Genomic DNA, 17,008 nt, shown 5'->3' with positions numbered 1-17,008 from the left:
GGAGGAGGGGGGCTCAGAGACAGTAGGGGTTCCAAGCAAAGGGGGAGAGATTTTCTCTTTGATCAATTTAATTTTGTCAATGAAAAATCTCAACAATGCATTGCTGTCAGCTTCACAGAAGACAGGCGTGATTTGAGGAGCAGGAGACACGAGAGAATTAATCGTGTCAAACTAAACTTTGGGTTTTTTCTTATTTGCTGTTACCAGTTTTCTGATGTAATCAGATCTAGCAGTTTCTACCATCTCATTGTAAAGAGTGTGCAAAAGACACATGAGCAGGATTTTAGTCCCAGTGTCTCCGCTTTGTTGTCGTCTCAACGGCTCCGCTCTAAGTCTCTGGTGGATGAACAAGCACCTGTGTGACGTGATGTGTGACTTGAAACTGTCTTAGAGTCTGAAGAGAAAATGTACGTGAAAACATCAAGTCGTGTTCTAACAGAGACCCTCTGATGAGTCTTATGAACAGTATTGGGTGTGACATGTCAATCATGTCGCACCCAATACAGATTTAAGACCCAATTAAACAACTTTTGTGTTGCTTGCTGTAGACTTGTGTGGTCAGGTGAGCAGGGTCAGCGGTCACAGTGAGTCACACTTCATGTAGAGGCCAGCAGAAGTGAAAACAGGTATGAGTCAATAAAAAAACTTTATCAAAGCGAGTCCTGCCTGTCAATCAAACTGGCGATCCCTCTGACTCATCCTGGATCTGAGTCCTGGTGTTGGACCCTGTGGGCTCAGAGACGCGATCTCCTGCCAGACTATCACCAGGGTGTTAGTTGTTTTGGTAATAGCGGTAACTTTCCAGAACTCGTTCGTTTTTTTTTCACACCTGAAGGCTCAGGTTCTGGTCTCACTATTACATTCCTGGATAATTAAGTTTGGCCGCCGGGCGCTGATTCACTCCTGAACCCTTGGCTGAACAAGGTTCGACCCCGCAGGCGGCAAAACACAAGACCAGAACAGACCAGAACCCGACTCTCTAGTGGTTTCGAATGAAAACATCAGTTCACATGAGGGTGTACACACGCACAGACACACGCACGCACACACACCCACCCACGCACACACACACACACACACACACACACACACACACACACACACACACACGCACACACGCACACACGCACACACACACACACACACACGCACACACCCCCCCCACACACACACACACACAAACACACGCATCCACACGCACGCACGCACACACACACACATGGACACACACAAACACACGCACAAACACACCCCCACACAAACACACGCACAAACACACACACACACGCACACACGCGCACACACACACACACACACACACACACGCTCGCACACACACACACACACACACACACACACACACACACAAAGTTTGTTTTTCTTCTAATAGTACTATAGACATGTCCATGGAGTCCTCAGCCTCCTACCCTGAGTAACTGGGATTGTGGACTCCCGAGTTGAAGCGGCGTCAGACGTACAGATCAAAGAGTCGCTTTCGCCAACATCGTTCAACAACAACTGACGCAGAAACCATTAGCGCGTCCTACACTCTCACTGGAAACAGCATCATCCTGCTGCACTCGACTCGTCAGGACTTGTCAGAGGAGTTGTGAATAGAAGAGCTTCAGCTCTGAGCGTATTCATTAATCCGCAGCACCTGGACACAGAAGATCCTGCTGAGATGATCTAACGGTAAGAACACAACATTTTTCGACAAACACTATGAGACGAGCAGGTCATGACTTCAAACAAACCATCGGGGACTCTTGGTGACTTTGGTGAATCCAACAGGTTCCTCACAGGTTCTTCAGCTTTCAGACACAACAACAATTGGCTTGATTTTCAGCTCGGTTGATCGAGGACTTGAACGTCCAGCTGCTCTCATGTCTAATCATTCTGTTGTTAGAAGAAAAAACTACAGAATAAATTGACCTGCACCTGTTTGTGTCTGTTGCAGAGTCGATGGAAACTAGAATCATCAAAACCACGACAAGCTCCGGAGCAGGCGACAGCCGAGGTGAGACCCTGAGGCAACAGATTCTGAGGCAACATTCTGAGGCTGAGCGAGCTTGAGGTGCACGATGAGATGTCAAACCATCTCATCCTCTGACTCAAACGTTTTACTTAACTTTCACTCATTTATTCATTTCTTCGACTCGAAGACCTCCATGAATCTTTCTCGGATCTCTGAGTCAAAGATCGTAATTGTACGAAGAGTCAAGTAAAACGTCAGAAATGAGAATTTTGTTAAGAAATACATCGTTTTCTGTTTTTGTTCTGCCATTAACTTTAAGACCAAATCAGAATCTGAGAGATCGTGATGGAGACTAGGTGAGTGACAGGTCTCAGTTCCGGGCAGGTCCAGACAAAAATGTCTCATTAACGTGTGAATACGACCAGTACCAGCCTGGTCTTGTAGCTGAATTCCGGACTTTTGGTTCTAGTCGGGATGGGTGTGGGCTGACGGAGTAAGATGTTGACAGGAACTGAAGATGGATCTTGTCCTGCAGGTGTCGGCGGACTGTCTCTGGGGACGGATGGCGGGTTCTCCAGCAGAGGTGGTTCTGTTCAGATATCCTCTAGCAGTTCTTACTCAAGCAGCTTCAGTGGTTCTGGAGTCGGTAATAGTAACGGTAATGGTAATGTCAATTTCATGACACAAGGTTCTGGAGTCGGTAATGGTACCGGCGGCACTAACTTCATGACACAAGGTTCTGGAGTCGGTAATGGTACCGGCGGCTCTAACTTCATTACACAAGGTTCTGGAGTCGGTAATGGTACCGGCGGCACCTACCTCATGACACAAGGTTCTGGAGGGAGGTCAGTGTCTGCGAGCGGTTCAGCGTCAGGCTTAGGAACTCGATTTGGTTCTACAAGCGGGTCGGCCGGTTCTGGGAGCTCTGGAGGGGAAGTGGGGCGAGAACAGGGATCTGGAGTTCTGGTGAGGTCTTCAATGAACAAGAATGGCTATGTAGGTGGACTAGGGGAGACCAGGAGGACCTCGTCCTCTCCAGTCAGGTTCATGTCCAAACAGAAGAAGGTCTCCACAGTGCCCGCCTGGCCGGACGTGTTTAATGGTTCGTTACTTCAGTCAGGTTTTCTCATCCGAACTGGATCTGAATGGTTTTGTGTGTTTTAGGAAGCTCCAGCCCAGAGTCTTCTCCTGAGTACACCAGGAAGGCCTATGGTGAGTTCAAGAGGTTCAGGTCAATACTGGATCTAAAGTAAAACAAGAAAAAAGATTAAAAAACAAGTTCTCCTTGTTCAGATTCCACCAGCAGGGGGCGATCTCAGAGCAAAGGTACACAACTCAACATGCTTCACTTCTCACAATAGCAGCTGATCTCACAACCCAAAAAAAGTCACAATTTCAAGAACGACCAGGATCTCGAAACACGTTGATGACAAGTACACAGTCCAGTGTTCAACACAACTTTCTCTGCAGAGAGCGCGATCCGAGCCAGACTGCAGAGTGCGTCTCCCTCCGCCAGTTGTGAGTACTAAACCCTTTTTGTGTCTATTTGTATATGTGACATTCTTAACGTCAGGTGAAGGTTGAGTTAAGGTTAGGTGAAGGTCAAGACAAGGTGATGCACTTCAGGGTCAAGTGTAGGTCAAGTAAAGGTCGTCAAAGAGGCTTTAATATTAGAGGTGAACCAGAAGTAGAACTCAGTGACAACAAGCAGTGTCAGAGGTCAGTGGTCATAGGTCAGAGGACTCATGACTGGACCTGGCTGGCCTACAGGGACGGAGCTGGACGACGTCAAGCGTCTGCTGAGGGGGAAACGCTCCAGCAGCGTCAGCCCGCCGCGCTCCCCCAACAACACCCTTCCCATCCCGAAGAAGGGCACCGTGGAGACCAGGACCGTGTCTGAGACCTCTGGCCCAGGTAGATCTCTTGCAGCACCTGAACAAGCCTCATCGCTGATGCAGCAGAATGGCGGCTGGATCCCTCCCATCAACTCTAACTTCAGCTACAACACCAACAACCTGTCCAGCAGCGCCGGCGTCTACCAGCCCGGTGAGTCGCAGCTGAACATCAACACTAGGAAAAAATATCACTTGTATTAATGTTTAAAAACAGTCAGTTATACACAAACGTTTTACAAATATATATATAATAATATATGTCTAATTTTGAATAAATATGCACAACTTACAACTACAAATAGCTCATTATTATTATGGACAAGGTTTTACGATTCTTGTGTGTGCGCGTGTATCAGGTTATCCTGTGTCTGTGAATGTATCATTTGTTGCCATGACGCAGTCCCGCCAGTGACCACCAATATTACAAAGTGTTGTAAAATGATGCAACAAGAACCTTTGTCTTGTTAGATTAAAAATGATTATACACTATACGTATACGCCATACTTAAATTAATGCTAAAAGATAATCAAAATATAAATTATAAATTACTAGCTTCATCTAAGAGCTTAAACGATTGAATACACATTCACAATCAACATTTCACTCAGACTGATTTACACTGTTTCAAGAAAAGCTTGGAACAGAATTAGGAAAATGACAGCGGTAAGCTAGACGTCTGTTCGTCTGCCCTTTTCACACCTGGGGGCGTGAAACAAAGAGCGAAGCGGGACACACCCAGGAAAGGGGGGCTGGAAGACAAAGGCATCCACCCACGCAACAGGGAAGCAAGGAAGTTACTCTCCAGGTGATCGAGACATAGACAAACTTGAAAGAACTATCTGCCCCGGAAGAGACGACCCCCTGGACGGGGAACTTTCCCTTAAATATAGCGATGCTCTACAGTACGAGACCGTGTTTCCCGGAGCTATCGACCTGAAAAGCGGCCGATAGAGAGCGAGACCAATCGATCGTAAAAGCTTGTATTTTGTTTGACTTGAAGCGGCGAATAAACGACACTCTTACACTCTGCATTGACCTTTTCTCTCCATAAAGCAAAGTATAAGACCCGGCGGTAAACGGCGTGTTGGAACACCCGGAACGGACCCGAGTTCTGACCATTTTAGTTTCGTGAAATAAAAGAATGCTCATGCTGCATGTGGCAACTGCGCACAGAAATCTCACAGCTTTGCAGTTATAAACTTCTGACACTGGGTGGAGCTAGAAAAGCCAATCATGCATATAGCTCTTAACTCACTCAGATGTGTGTTCCAGGAGTCCAGAAGAACTTGATCGTCACTTCTCCTCCCGTTAACACCGGAACCTTGTACAGCACCTCAGGTCAGAACCAGATCATAGTCCACCAGAGACCCTGGTGGGATCAGAACCTTGTGTTTGCTTACATTTAAATCATGTAAAAAAAAACATGTTCTAAAAATATTTGCAAATTACATAAATACTGATTTACAGTTTATGAAATAAATTACTTCCAGAATATGTTGATACAATAACCTACAGACATAGATGAAGAAAATATTTTGCAGTTTTCTCGACCCTACCCGCACTCTATTCTTCATCTAATCATACTGTCCACCCTTCCTCACAGTCCCCACATATGGAGTCCAGAACAACCTGTTGGGTTCCAGTCCTGCTGGTTTCCCTTCCACCGGGACGACCTCTCCAACAGGTAACCAATCATGTGACTCACATGACAACAGTTGAGCAGCAAAATGACGTGTGTCTGTTTCAGGCTACGGAGTCCAGAAGAACCTCTCTCCAGTCCTACTTGGCTCTGGTACCACATACCTTTGTAACTCAGGTTTATGTTCGTGGATTTAAAGTTGTTGTTGATGTTGTAAACAGCCCCTAACAAAAGTCCAAGTTCAGATGACTCCGTCAACGACTTCAAGTCGGTACACATGGACATGGGACCCCCTGCGGAGAAGAAGAGCGAGCGGCTGATCGTGTCTAAAGACTCAGGGAAGCAGTTCATGTCCAGCCCTCCAGTGCCGTCTGCTGGTGAGAACACATTGAAAAAGTTGGAAGACCTGGCTCCCTCTGCTGGCTGGTTTCAGTAGCAACATGCTTTTGTGGGCAACAGCCTCACTTTAATGTTGAAACATGTCTGCAGCGCTCTACTCCGACAACTCGCTGAAGAAAGAGAAGCTATCGTACGCCTACAGGGACACAGAGAGTGACGTGAAACGTAAACAAATATCATCGGTCGTTGTTGTGTTGGAACTACAGTGTGTTCTTTTCCACAGTTGGACCTGCAACCAAAGACAAATCCACCTACGCAGGTACTAGTCTCTCATATCTACAGATACTAGTCTTCTCACATCTACAGATACTAGTCTTCTCACATCTGCAGATACTGGTCTTCTCACATATACAGATACTAGTCTTCTCACATCTACAGATACTAGTCTTCTCAAATCTACAGATACTAGTCTTCTCACATCTGCAGATACTAGTCTTCTCACATCTACAGATACTAGTCTTCTCACATCTACAGATACTAGTCTTCTCACATCTGCAGATACTAGTCTTCTCAAATCTACAGATACTAGTCTTCTCACATCTGCAGATACTAGTCTTCTCACATCTACAGATACTAGTCTTCTCACAACTACAGATACTAGTCTTCTCACATCTGCAGATACTAGTCTTCTCACATATACAGATACTAGTCTTAACACATCTACAGATACTAGTCTTCTCACATATACAGATACTAGTCTTCTCACATCTACAGATACTAGTCTTCTCACATCTACAAATACTAGTCTTCTCACTTCTACAGATACTAGTCTTCTCACATCTACAGATACTAGTCTTCTCACATCTATAGGTACTAGTCTTCTCACATCTACAGATACTAGTCTTCTCACATCTACAGATACTAGTCTTCTCACATCTATAGATACTAGTCTTTTCACATCTGCAGATACTAGTCTTCTCACATCTACAGATACTAGTCTTCTCACATCTATAGGTACTAGTCTTCTCACATCTGCAGATACTAGTCTTCTCACATCTACAGATACTAGTCTTCTCACATCTACAGATACTAGTCTTCTCACATCAGCAGGTACTAGTCTTCTCACATCTACAGATACTAGTCTTCTCACATCAGCTGGTACTAGTCTTCTCACATCTACACATACTAGTCAGTCTTCTCAGATCTGCAGATACTAGTCTTTTCACATCTACAGATACTCGTCTTCTCACATCTACAGATACTAGTCTTCTCACATCTGCAGGAACTAGTCTTCTCACATCTGCATATACTAGTCTTCTCACATCTACAGGCAATAGTCTTCTCACATCTACAGGTACTAGTCTTCTCACATCTACAGATACTAGTCTGGTCACATCTACAGGTACTAGTCTGGTTACATCTACAGGTACTAGTCTTCTCACATCTACAGGCACTAGTCTTCTCACATCTACAGATACTAGTCTTCTCACATCTACAGATACTAGTCTTGTCACATCTACAGATACTAGTCTTCTCACATCTACAGGTACTAGTCTTGTCACATCTACAGGTACTAGGTACTATAGGTACTAGTCTTCTCACAACTACATGTACTAGTCTTGTCACATCTACAGGTACTAGGTACTATAGGTACTAGTCTTCTCACAACTACAGGTACTAGTCTTGTCACAACTACAGGTACTAGTCTTGCCACATCTATAGGTATTAGTCTTCTCACATCTACAGGCACTAGTCTTCTCACATCTGTAGGTACTAGTCATCTCACATCTGCAGATAGTAGTCTTCTCACATCTGCAGGTACTAGTCTTCTCACATCTACAGGTAGTAGTCTTCTCACATCTGTAGGTACTAGTCTTTTCAGATTTTCTGATAGTAGTCTTCTCACATCTGCAGGTACTAGTCTTCTCACATCTGCAGGTACTCGTCTTCTCACATCTATTGTTATTAGTCTTCTCACATCTACATGTACTAGTCTTCTCACATCTGTAGGTACTAGTCTTCTCACATCTGCAGATAGTAGTCTTCTCATATCTGCAGTTACTAGTCTTCTCACATCTGCAGATAGTAGTCTTCCCACATCTGCAGGTACTAGTCTTCTCATATCTGCAGGTAAAAGTTTTCTCACATCTATGACAGCAGGCCTCCTGTCAAGAAACTACCTCCTCATGAGCAAGTTGTCCACTCAATCTCTTACTTTGACCTTGCAGGGGTTGGCACTGATGACCCAGGCTGTGGGTTCTGCAACTGCTGCAGCTGGTGGAAGTGGCTGCTAGGACTACTGCTCAGCCTCTTGCTTCTGCTTGGACTCCTGTTTGGACTCATCGCTCTGGGTAGGACAGGCTCGGTCCAGAATCAGCCTCTGTGTGTCCAAAATCACTTCTTTATCTCTGTCCTACAGGTGAGGAGGTGAAACGTTTGAGAAGCCGGATTAAGAACCTGGAGTCTTTAACCCAGTCTGCCAAGTTTAGCCGCCAAACATCTAGTGTCATCATGGACCCGCTAGAGTCCCCTTACATCGACAGGACTGGGACAACCCGCTCAGATAATGGCATCACCTTTACGGGATCTGGCAGGAATGGGTTGGGACTATCCACACAGGACTCTGTGGCACTGCAGAGAAGCGTGCAACAGCTGGTCCGAGATGAGCTCAACTCTGGGCAAGTGAGAGGTACAGAGCGCCCACGGGTTAATATGCTGATAAAACTTCTACTGACTTTAAAAAAACGTTTCAGATTCATTGCTTTACACACTGAAAGGAGCCAAAGGAGAACCTGGAACCAAAGGTCTGTTTGCCAGAACCAACTAGTCTTTCTGACTTTCTCTGACTCCAAATCTGTTTCATATACAGGTGACCACGGGCAGCTGGGACTTAAAGGTCAGAACAAACTCTTACAGGCCAGCAGCGATGTCATACTTAGTCTAACCTTAATAATCTACTAGTGTTTGGCTGATGAAGCTTCATGAATGAATACTTACATATACACATCACATCAACTTTAATGTAGGGGGTTGAAGCAACACTTAATTTCCAGAGCAAATTGATTATTAGAGACAGTGAACTTCACGGATGAATCTTCCTAATCTAAAAATTAAAAGCTGATTTTAGAAAGGAGTAATCAAAGATTTAATAAGTGTGTGAGCCTAAAATAGTATGAAGTATGTGTGAGCCTAAAAAAGTTTGTCCAATAATATGCCCATTGTCCGCATTTCGTACAGCAACAAAGCGAAAATAAAACCAACAATTCATACACGTTATTTGCATTTGTTTAAGTGAAAATTTAACAGCAAAACCATCGATAATGTTGACGCAGTTGTACGCACCACATTATTAATATGATAAATGGCAGGGGATCAGAATTTCTCTTTAAATGTGTAGCATTTTTATCATTTGATTTCATAACCACTGGTTAATTACTTACAAAAAATGTGTTCCGCTGACAAAGTTCAACAATCACAGCACACGTAAATCTCAGTTTACATGAGGTCTGCTAGATACCCTACTCAGGATTGACTGGAGAGCTTGTGTGATCTACCTATCTAAAACATGATTCGGTAATGTCAGTGACTGGCATCACTAGTTAGATGAAAAATGATTACATAACAACTCCAATATTGGATTCTACAATGGAAACAGTGCAGCCAAGTGGATATAATACTATAATATATTATCATACATTTACTTTGAGTATGTTAAAGCCAATATGTCAGTTACTGCTGTAATGCGTTTCAGAGTCAAACATAACCATGAGCCCTTCTTCCAGGTGATAATGGATTCCCGGGTCTGCCAGGTGAGTCCAGATTTATATTATAATATCTTTGAGTACAAAGATCACACATGCCTTCCCTCCAGGTCCGACTGGGCAAACCGGCCACACAGGTACTGAAGGACCGCGTGGTGCAAAAGGAAATTCAGGTCGGATATATGAAGTTTGGTTCAGTGGGCTGGTGAACAGACATGTACTGAGTCTTGTATGCTAACAGGGGAGACAGGTCCTGAAGGTCCAGCAGGCCAGAGGGGCAGGGAGGGCCTTCCTGGAACACGAGGAGAAACTGGAGTGCCTGGTTTTGGAGCCAAAGGAGAAAAAGGTGGAATATCTTTTGTGTTCTGAATTTTTGACTTTTTGACACCCTCTTCTGTTTGATAGGATCTCCGGGTGAAATGGGTCGTGCTGGTCCTGCTGGGGTCACTGGACCGACGGGATTTAAGGGTAAAGCATTCTCTTATGAGTCCTGTGGTCTGGCAGAATATTTAAATCTGTTCCTAATCTTAGGTTCATCTGGAGACCCAGGGACCCCTGGAAGTCCAGGTGAGGTTTTCATGTTCTTCAACAGAACCAGCCTGTACAAACAATCTCCACAAGTTTTTACCATGACGTGTATTAATAGTAGACACCCCCCTTTTAAAAAGTGATTCATTAGAATTATTGTGTTTGCAGGATTTCCAGGCCAGAAGGGTTTCCAGGGCGACGCAGGACCTCAAGGACCCAAAGGTGCTTTGGCAATCCAAAGATTTTTGAGACCACAGAGATGGAACATGTGGGAACACAAAGTCTGACAAAGCTGACTGGTCTGCTCTTCACAGGAGAAAGAGGACAACCCGGCATTCAAGGGGTCAAAGGAGACCTGGGTGAAAGGGGGCCACGTGGACAAGCAGGTGGGCCTTTGAGCGCATAATAAAGCATATTTTGGAACTTGTGACTGAAATGTGCATGTAAGGGGTCCAGATAGGATATTCATACTAATGCTTGTCTTCCGCAGGTGAGCAAGGACAAAGTGGAGCACCTGGTCCTGCTGGCCCTAAAGGATCTAAGGGAACTGCTGGTGAGTTCTTAGTTTATGTAGAAAGCAGAACCAGAGGACACCAGTGAATTCACAAGTACCTGTTTGCTATAGGTGACACCGGGTCAATGGGACTTACTGGTGTAAGAGGACCCCCAGGTCTTCCTGGAGATGCTGGTACAGCAGGTAACCCCACCTAGTTGCCTGTAATCAAGTATTTCTTCTCACCTGCTGCAATTCTCTCATGGACAGGGTTGCCAGGACTTCAGGGACCTCCAGGTGAGTCATGACAATTGCTGATTCTGTTGACAGTAGAAACATTGTGTCTTTTTGCAGGTCTTGCTGGTATCCCCGGACAGCCAGGCGTGAAAGGTAAAAGACACTTTTTGCTAAGATGTTCTTTATAACAATGAATAAAATCATATTCTTCATGTCACAGGTGAGCCAGGATCACCTGGGAAAGTCATCGGTGCAGGTTGGTCCTGTTGGCCTGGAATTACACTGAAGCTCTGTACTACTATGTATTTCCTAATCCTGACATTTGCTTCTTTTCAGTTGGTTCTGAAACAGTGGCCATACCTGGACCTCCTGGACCATCTGGGCCTCCAGGTCCACCTGGATCACCTGGTCTGTCTGGACCTATTGGGCCTGCAGGTTTACCTGGACAATCAGGTAAAATATTACCTGATAGGTAGAGAAATTGCAACTGAACTTTTTTTGTTTTTGTTTTACCTGTGACTCTTATCGCTTAGGTCCAAAGGGAGATAAAGGAGAAAGAGGTGAACAGGGAAGAATTGGAGAGTCTGGTGTCAGGATCTCAAATTCTGAAACCTACCGATCTGGCAGTAAGTATAAAAGAGCTGCAGAGTTTGGGAGAAGAATTAACTCCATTGCTTTGTCAGTTTCGTCGTCTGGTGCACAACTTACTGGCCCACCCGGACCCCCAGGTCCTCCTGGAGCACCAGGTATGTATCCATCGACAGACAGGCAGATGTCAAATAATTTTGTGTCTTTGGGAAATTTGAATTATTCAATCACCTGAATGTTGTGTCTAACTCCAACAAGCTGGAATATTCATAATGTGTCCTTGTTCATTCAGGCGATAGCATACAAGGACCACCTGGACGGCGAGGACCACCCGGAGAGCCAGGTCAGGAAAAGTAAAGTTGTGTCACAAGTTCCAATGTTTATATTAAATGTGTCTCACAGGAACTGGATCACCAGGACCACGAGGACCAAGAGGAGAGCCTGGCAGCTTCTTACCAACCTCAGGTTTGTTACATGTGGTCCAATATACAACAGAAGATGATTTATGGACCCACTCTCTCCCTTCTTCAGAAACCTTCTTTGCTGGACCACCAGGACCTCCAGGACCACAAGGCCCACGTGGACCAGCTGGTCAGTGAGCATCTGATGATAGGGAAGCTGCGTGATGTTAAAAAAATAAATGCTTTTTCTCTATTCTTGAAAGGTGAGAAAGGGCAAACTGGTTACCAAGGTGAGGAAAAACACGCATACGCATACGCACACGCACACGCACACACAGAATCGCCCTGTGACCCTTGGACTTACATTATTTCAGGCGAACCAGGTCAACCAGGTCTACCAGGAAGTCCTGGAGAGCCTAGTCCTGGTGAGTCCATCCATCAATAGTGGTCAGATATTGAGCCCTTACCTAGTTTCATAGCAGCGCTTTTTAACATGGACTATTCTTTCAGGGTACCCGGGCAAGCCTGGACCGCAAGGACACCCTGGACCTCAAGGACTCCCTGGACCTCAAGGTACACTCTTGTCCTTGAATTTCAAACCTCTTTGATGAAGAATGCAATAAATGAGTGCTCTGTGATTTCAGGTGAACCAGGAATCTCGCAGAACTCTTTCGGTGAGACCACCAAATACAAAATATTTCTTAACGTGGAAGCTTTACTCTTGGGGGGTGGGACTCAAAGAGAATGATCAACATGACTGGTTAATAAAAACATTGGGATCAGCTGGATCCCAATACTGGAAGGTAACTAAGGGGGTGCAGACAAGTCAGATCAGAGGAATTTCTGGTCAGGAGAAGTTTCTGCAAAATGTGAGAAACAACATATGGGGGTCTGAACATGGAATGGTTTTTGGAGGAACAGAGCATTCAGCAGCTGTTCAAGTCAAATCTACATTTATTGTTTTTCTTGTCATACCAGGTGGCTTCTCCCTATCTGGACCCCAGGGCTCCCCTGGACCACCAGGACCACCAGGACGTGATGGCAGTGGATCGGTGGATATAGGCCCATACATTGAAGAATACCTGCAGAGTGAGTTGTGGAACGTCCGGTCAAATAGTTAAGATCCATGGTTCTTTCTGTAAACTATAACTTTGAATAGGGGGAACCTTTAGGCAGAATCTGGGTGGAGTACCCGGACCACCTGGTCCTCCAGGACCACCAGGTTCTGGCTCAGTGGAAGATATAGCAAACCGTGTCATTGCATACATCCAAAGTAAATATCCAATCTTACACACTCATTTGTTTCAGCTGTGGTACTGATGATTTAAAAATTGACCACCAACAGGTTCAGGTCATGGATACCTTGGTGCGGCTGGTCTTCCTGGTCCACCGGGTCCATCTGGCTCAGTATCTCTCAATGACATCATCACATTACTGCAAAGTAATTTCATTCATAGGGATATGAGTCCCCATGAACATAATGCTAAGTCTCTGTTGTATTCAGGAGAGGATCTAAGAAACTATGTTGCCGGACCGCCTGGTCCACCAGGACCTCCTGGAGGTCAAGGTCTGGGTGGTGCAGACAGCCAGGATGTGGCAGAACTAGTCCTCAGACTGATGAACGGTGAGTTAAACTCTTTGCGAAACTCACTAGCATGACTCTAAATGTGTCTCATCAACCTAAAGAAAGGGGGATGTTGGCAGTCCCTGGACCTCCAGGACCTGTCGGGGCACCTGGTCTCCCGGGGAATGTTGTTTCAGGTATTGTATAGCAAATTTACTTCAAAGATATGGTCATCTGTTGGATGAGCGTTACACCCGTGTCTTTCCAGCCGGGTATCAGGCAGTCATGGGTCCTCAAGGACACCCTGGCATCCCTGGGGTGGAAGGTCGACCAGGCCCAGCAGGACCACCGGGCCCACCAGGACAGAGTAACTTCCTCATCTCAGACATTCGTGATTATCTGCAGAGTGAGTTATTTTGCAGGTTATATGATCATCTTGATGCTGAAACACTGTCCCTGATCTTTCTTAAGACTTGGACTTCAGAGGTCCTCCTGGTCCACCTGGACCTCAGGGTCCTCCAGGACAGATAAACGGTTTGGTAAGGGAAGATAACCTAAGGGGCGAACGTCAGGACTACGCCAACATGGCGGCACAAGTGACAGACTACATGAGAAGTAGGACAGTGTAGATGTTCCAACAGTACATTGCATTGTTAATGTGTTTGCCGCTTTTCAGCTAATGGTCTGCTCCGAGACTATGATCGTGCTGTTGAGGGCCCGCCGGGTCCACCTGGACCGCCTGGACAGAGCCGATGGTTCGGCTCTGCAGAGAACATGGTGGATGTGGTGGACTACCTTACATGTCGGTGAACTTTCTTTCATGTGTGTTAGGCAAAAAACTTTGAGGTTGACATTTTACGTTGCGCACAGCTCAAGGACTGCTGGGGCAGCGCTACCAAAGTCCAGTCCAAGGCCCGCGTGGAGCTCCAGGACCACCCGGACCCCCCGGGAACGTTCGCTGGTTTGGCTCCAATGGGAACGCCACAGACTTGGTGGAATACATCCGATGTGAGCAATAACACATTGGAAAGCGTCAACCAGCTTTTAAGCAGCACTTCAGCCACATTAGCACAGCAGCTTTATTAACAAAAAAATAAATAGCACTGAAGCTACATTGGCACTGCAATATTAGCACTACTATAGCTATATTAGAAATGTGACTTCAATTTATGCTCTCAGCACATGGCGTTATGCATGACATCATCCGGGATTACACCAACCACATCTTCCAGGGACCAGCAGGACCGCCAGGCCCTGAGGGCCACATCCGTTGGTCCGGTTCCCAGAGGAATGCTACCGACCTTGTGGCTTACTTGCAGGGTAAGATAGGCATCAAAGAATTGCTCTCTGAAGAATCAATCAACTGGTTTATGTTGCAGCTCGTGGACTGCTAAGAGACCCAACACAAGACCGCTATTACAATCGTGAGAGAGGACTTATTGGACCGCCTGGACCTCCTGGACCACCGGGACAGAATAGAGTGTTTGGGTCACAGGACAATGTCATTGATTTATTGGATTTCATCAAAGGTCAGATTTAATTTTCATTTAATCAGTCTTTACTTGGGTGACACAATTGTTTGTCAAAGACATAAACCTGCTGGTTCAAATACAAGCTAGTTCCCTCTTCACAATAGTAGTCATGACCAGTGTTCCGGTTCAGTGTTATTGACCCACAGAAATAAAAAAGACAAGTATTACAGATTGAGGTTGCAGCATCAACCAGATCTGTCCCTCACACATCCGTCTTCTGCAGAAAACGGAGCAATCGTAGGACCAGCTGGGAAACCCGGACCCAGGGGGGAGATGGGATACCCGGGACCTAAGGGAGAGAAAGGTTTGGGTCATTGCATGTGTATTTAATTCTCTGTTTCCAGGATATTTCCACTGAGTGTGTGTGTGTGTGTGTGACAGGCGACCCTGGTCATGGTGGTCAGTGGAGAAAAGAAGGTGACAGAGATCAGAGGGGACCAGAAGGTTACAGAATTCAGTGGAGAAAGGAAGGTGACAGATTTCAGTGGAGACCAGAAGGTGACACAGGTCCTTGGAGACCAGAAGATGACAGAGTCCAGTGGAGACCAGAAGGTGACAGAGTCCAGTGGAGAAAGGAAGGTGACAGATATCAGTGGAGACCAGAAGGTGACACAGGTCCGTGGAGACCAGAAGATGACAGAGTCCAGTGGAGACCAGAAGGTGACAGAGTCCAGTGGAGAAAGGAAGGTGACAGATTTCAGTGGAGACCAGAAGGTGACACAGGTCCGTGGAGACCAGAAGATGACAGAGTCCAGTGGAGACCAGAATATGACAGAGTCCAGTGGAGAAAGGAAGGTGACAGATATCAGTGGAGAAAGGAAGGTGACAGATTTCAGTGGAGACCAGAAGGTGACACAGGTCCGTGGAGACCAGAAGATGACAGAGTCCAGTGGAGACCAGAATATGACAGAGTCCAGTGGAGACTAGAAGGTGACACAGGTCAGTGAAGACCGTCTTATTATCTTGTTTTCATAGATATCTTGTTGAGTAAAACTTAAACTTCAGTCTCTTAACACTTAAACACCAGATACACAGGCAAACAAGTGTTTAATTTAGAGTCCAAGTCTATTTCTGGTGTCAGTGGACCCTGTGCAACAGAACCTATAGAATGCTAAGGAAAATTGGGTCTGGACTCACACGACAGGAAAGCTGATGACATCTTCGATTATATCCACCCTTGAGGCTGTTTTTGTTGTGTTCAGGAGACTACAACCTGCTGACGAGAACCAGAAGGAGCGCTGGAGACTGAGGTCACCGATCATCAGGGTTCACATCTTTGACCCTTATTATTCTGCACATCTAGTATTTTACGGATACATTAGCAAATCAGCTTAATTAGCCCCACCCACATTAGCAAATCAGCTTCTAGCCATGCCTCCATTAGGAGATCAGCTTCATTAGCCCCGCCTACATTAGTAAATCAGCTTCATTAGCCCCGCCTACATTAGTAAATCAGCTTCATTAGCCCCACCTACACTAGAAAATCAGCTTAATTGTCTCCGCCTACATTAGCACATCAGCTTGCTAAGCTTTGCCTACATTAGCACGATAAGCTTCATTAGCTCTGCCTGCATTAGCACTTCGACTACATTAGCACCGACCTATAATAGCACTTCTGCTATAGTATCCATCCGCGCATTAAACGACGATGACATCGCAGCACTTGGGTTACATAAGCAAAACTTTTTTTTTTAAAGAGAGGTTCAAACACAGGTATACATTGACAAGCACAAAAATTAATTCAAATTGTTTTTTTGGGAGGATTTGGTAGTTTTCGATGAGAACATCAGTTACTTTAGCTCCTCACCTTAAACATTTTCTTGAGATGACATCAGTTATTGTGACCAGGTCATTCAAGTCTATTGTGTGTTGATGAGCTTTTTCTCCATTTTTTAACACTTTTGTAATAACTTTGAGTTTGTAAATAAACTTGTCTACATGGAGGTCCTTTTTCTTTATTAATATAGAGCACTTTGTACTTTTAGGATGTTTTTCAATGAAGAAAGTAAACAACATAGGTAAACAAATTTTTATTTACATGCACATGAAACTACA

General features: G+C 45.3%; 1 protein-coding gene across 1 annotated transcript; it reads left to right on the top strand.

Annotated features, from left to right (window-relative positions):
* The first annotated feature begins 1,597 nt into the window (after positions 1 to 1,597).
* Positions 1,598 to 16,896, top strand: LOC148088927 (uncharacterized). Its single transcript, XM_087801370.1, has 53 exons — positions 1,598 to 1,692; positions 1,958 to 2,017; positions 2,511 to 3,077; positions 3,140 to 3,187; positions 3,269 to 3,301; positions 3,446 to 3,493; positions 3,746 to 4,021; positions 5,144 to 5,209; positions 5,475 to 5,555; positions 5,619 to 5,663; positions 5,732 to 5,887; positions 6,000 to 6,074; positions 6,133 to 6,168; positions 8,078 to 8,200; positions 8,269 to 8,538; positions 8,603 to 8,653; positions 8,719 to 8,745; positions 9,632 to 9,658; positions 9,721 to 9,783; positions 9,852 to 9,956; positions 10,016 to 10,078; positions 10,142 to 10,177; positions 10,307 to 10,360; positions 10,453 to 10,524; positions 10,629 to 10,691; positions 10,764 to 10,835; positions 10,902 to 10,928; positions 10,986 to 11,021; positions 11,089 to 11,124; positions 11,205 to 11,321; positions 11,402 to 11,494; positions 11,552 to 11,614; positions 11,749 to 11,799; positions 11,859 to 11,921; positions 11,988 to 12,047; positions 12,121 to 12,147; positions 12,232 to 12,282; positions 12,368 to 12,430; positions 12,502 to 12,531; positions 12,836 to 12,946; positions 13,017 to 13,130; positions 13,203 to 13,298; positions 13,362 to 13,481; positions 13,544 to 13,618; positions 13,690 to 13,827; positions 13,893 to 14,036; positions 14,098 to 14,223; positions 14,292 to 14,429; positions 14,601 to 14,741; positions 14,801 to 14,950; positions 15,177 to 15,257; positions 15,335 to 15,892; positions 16,156 to 16,896. Exons 2-53 carry the CDS (start codon positions 1,963 to 1,965, stop codon positions 16,200 to 16,202), a joined length of 5,268 nt encoding a protein of 1,755 aa, XP_087657496.1. The 5' UTR covers positions 1,598 to 1,692; positions 1,958 to 1,962; the 3' UTR covers positions 16,203 to 16,896.
* Positions 16,897 to 17,008: the final 112 nt, after the last annotated feature.

Source organism: Callionymus lyra, chromosome 1, assembly GCF_982586985.1.
Source record: "Callionymus lyra chromosome 1, fCalLyr1.hap1.1, whole genome shotgun sequence".
Lineage (NCBI taxonomy): Eukaryota > Metazoa > Chordata > Actinopteri > Syngnathiformes > Callionymidae > Callionymus > Callionymus lyra.
The sequence above is the reverse complement of the archived record's forward strand: the minus strand, read 5'-3'. Positions and strand labels throughout refer to the sequence as shown.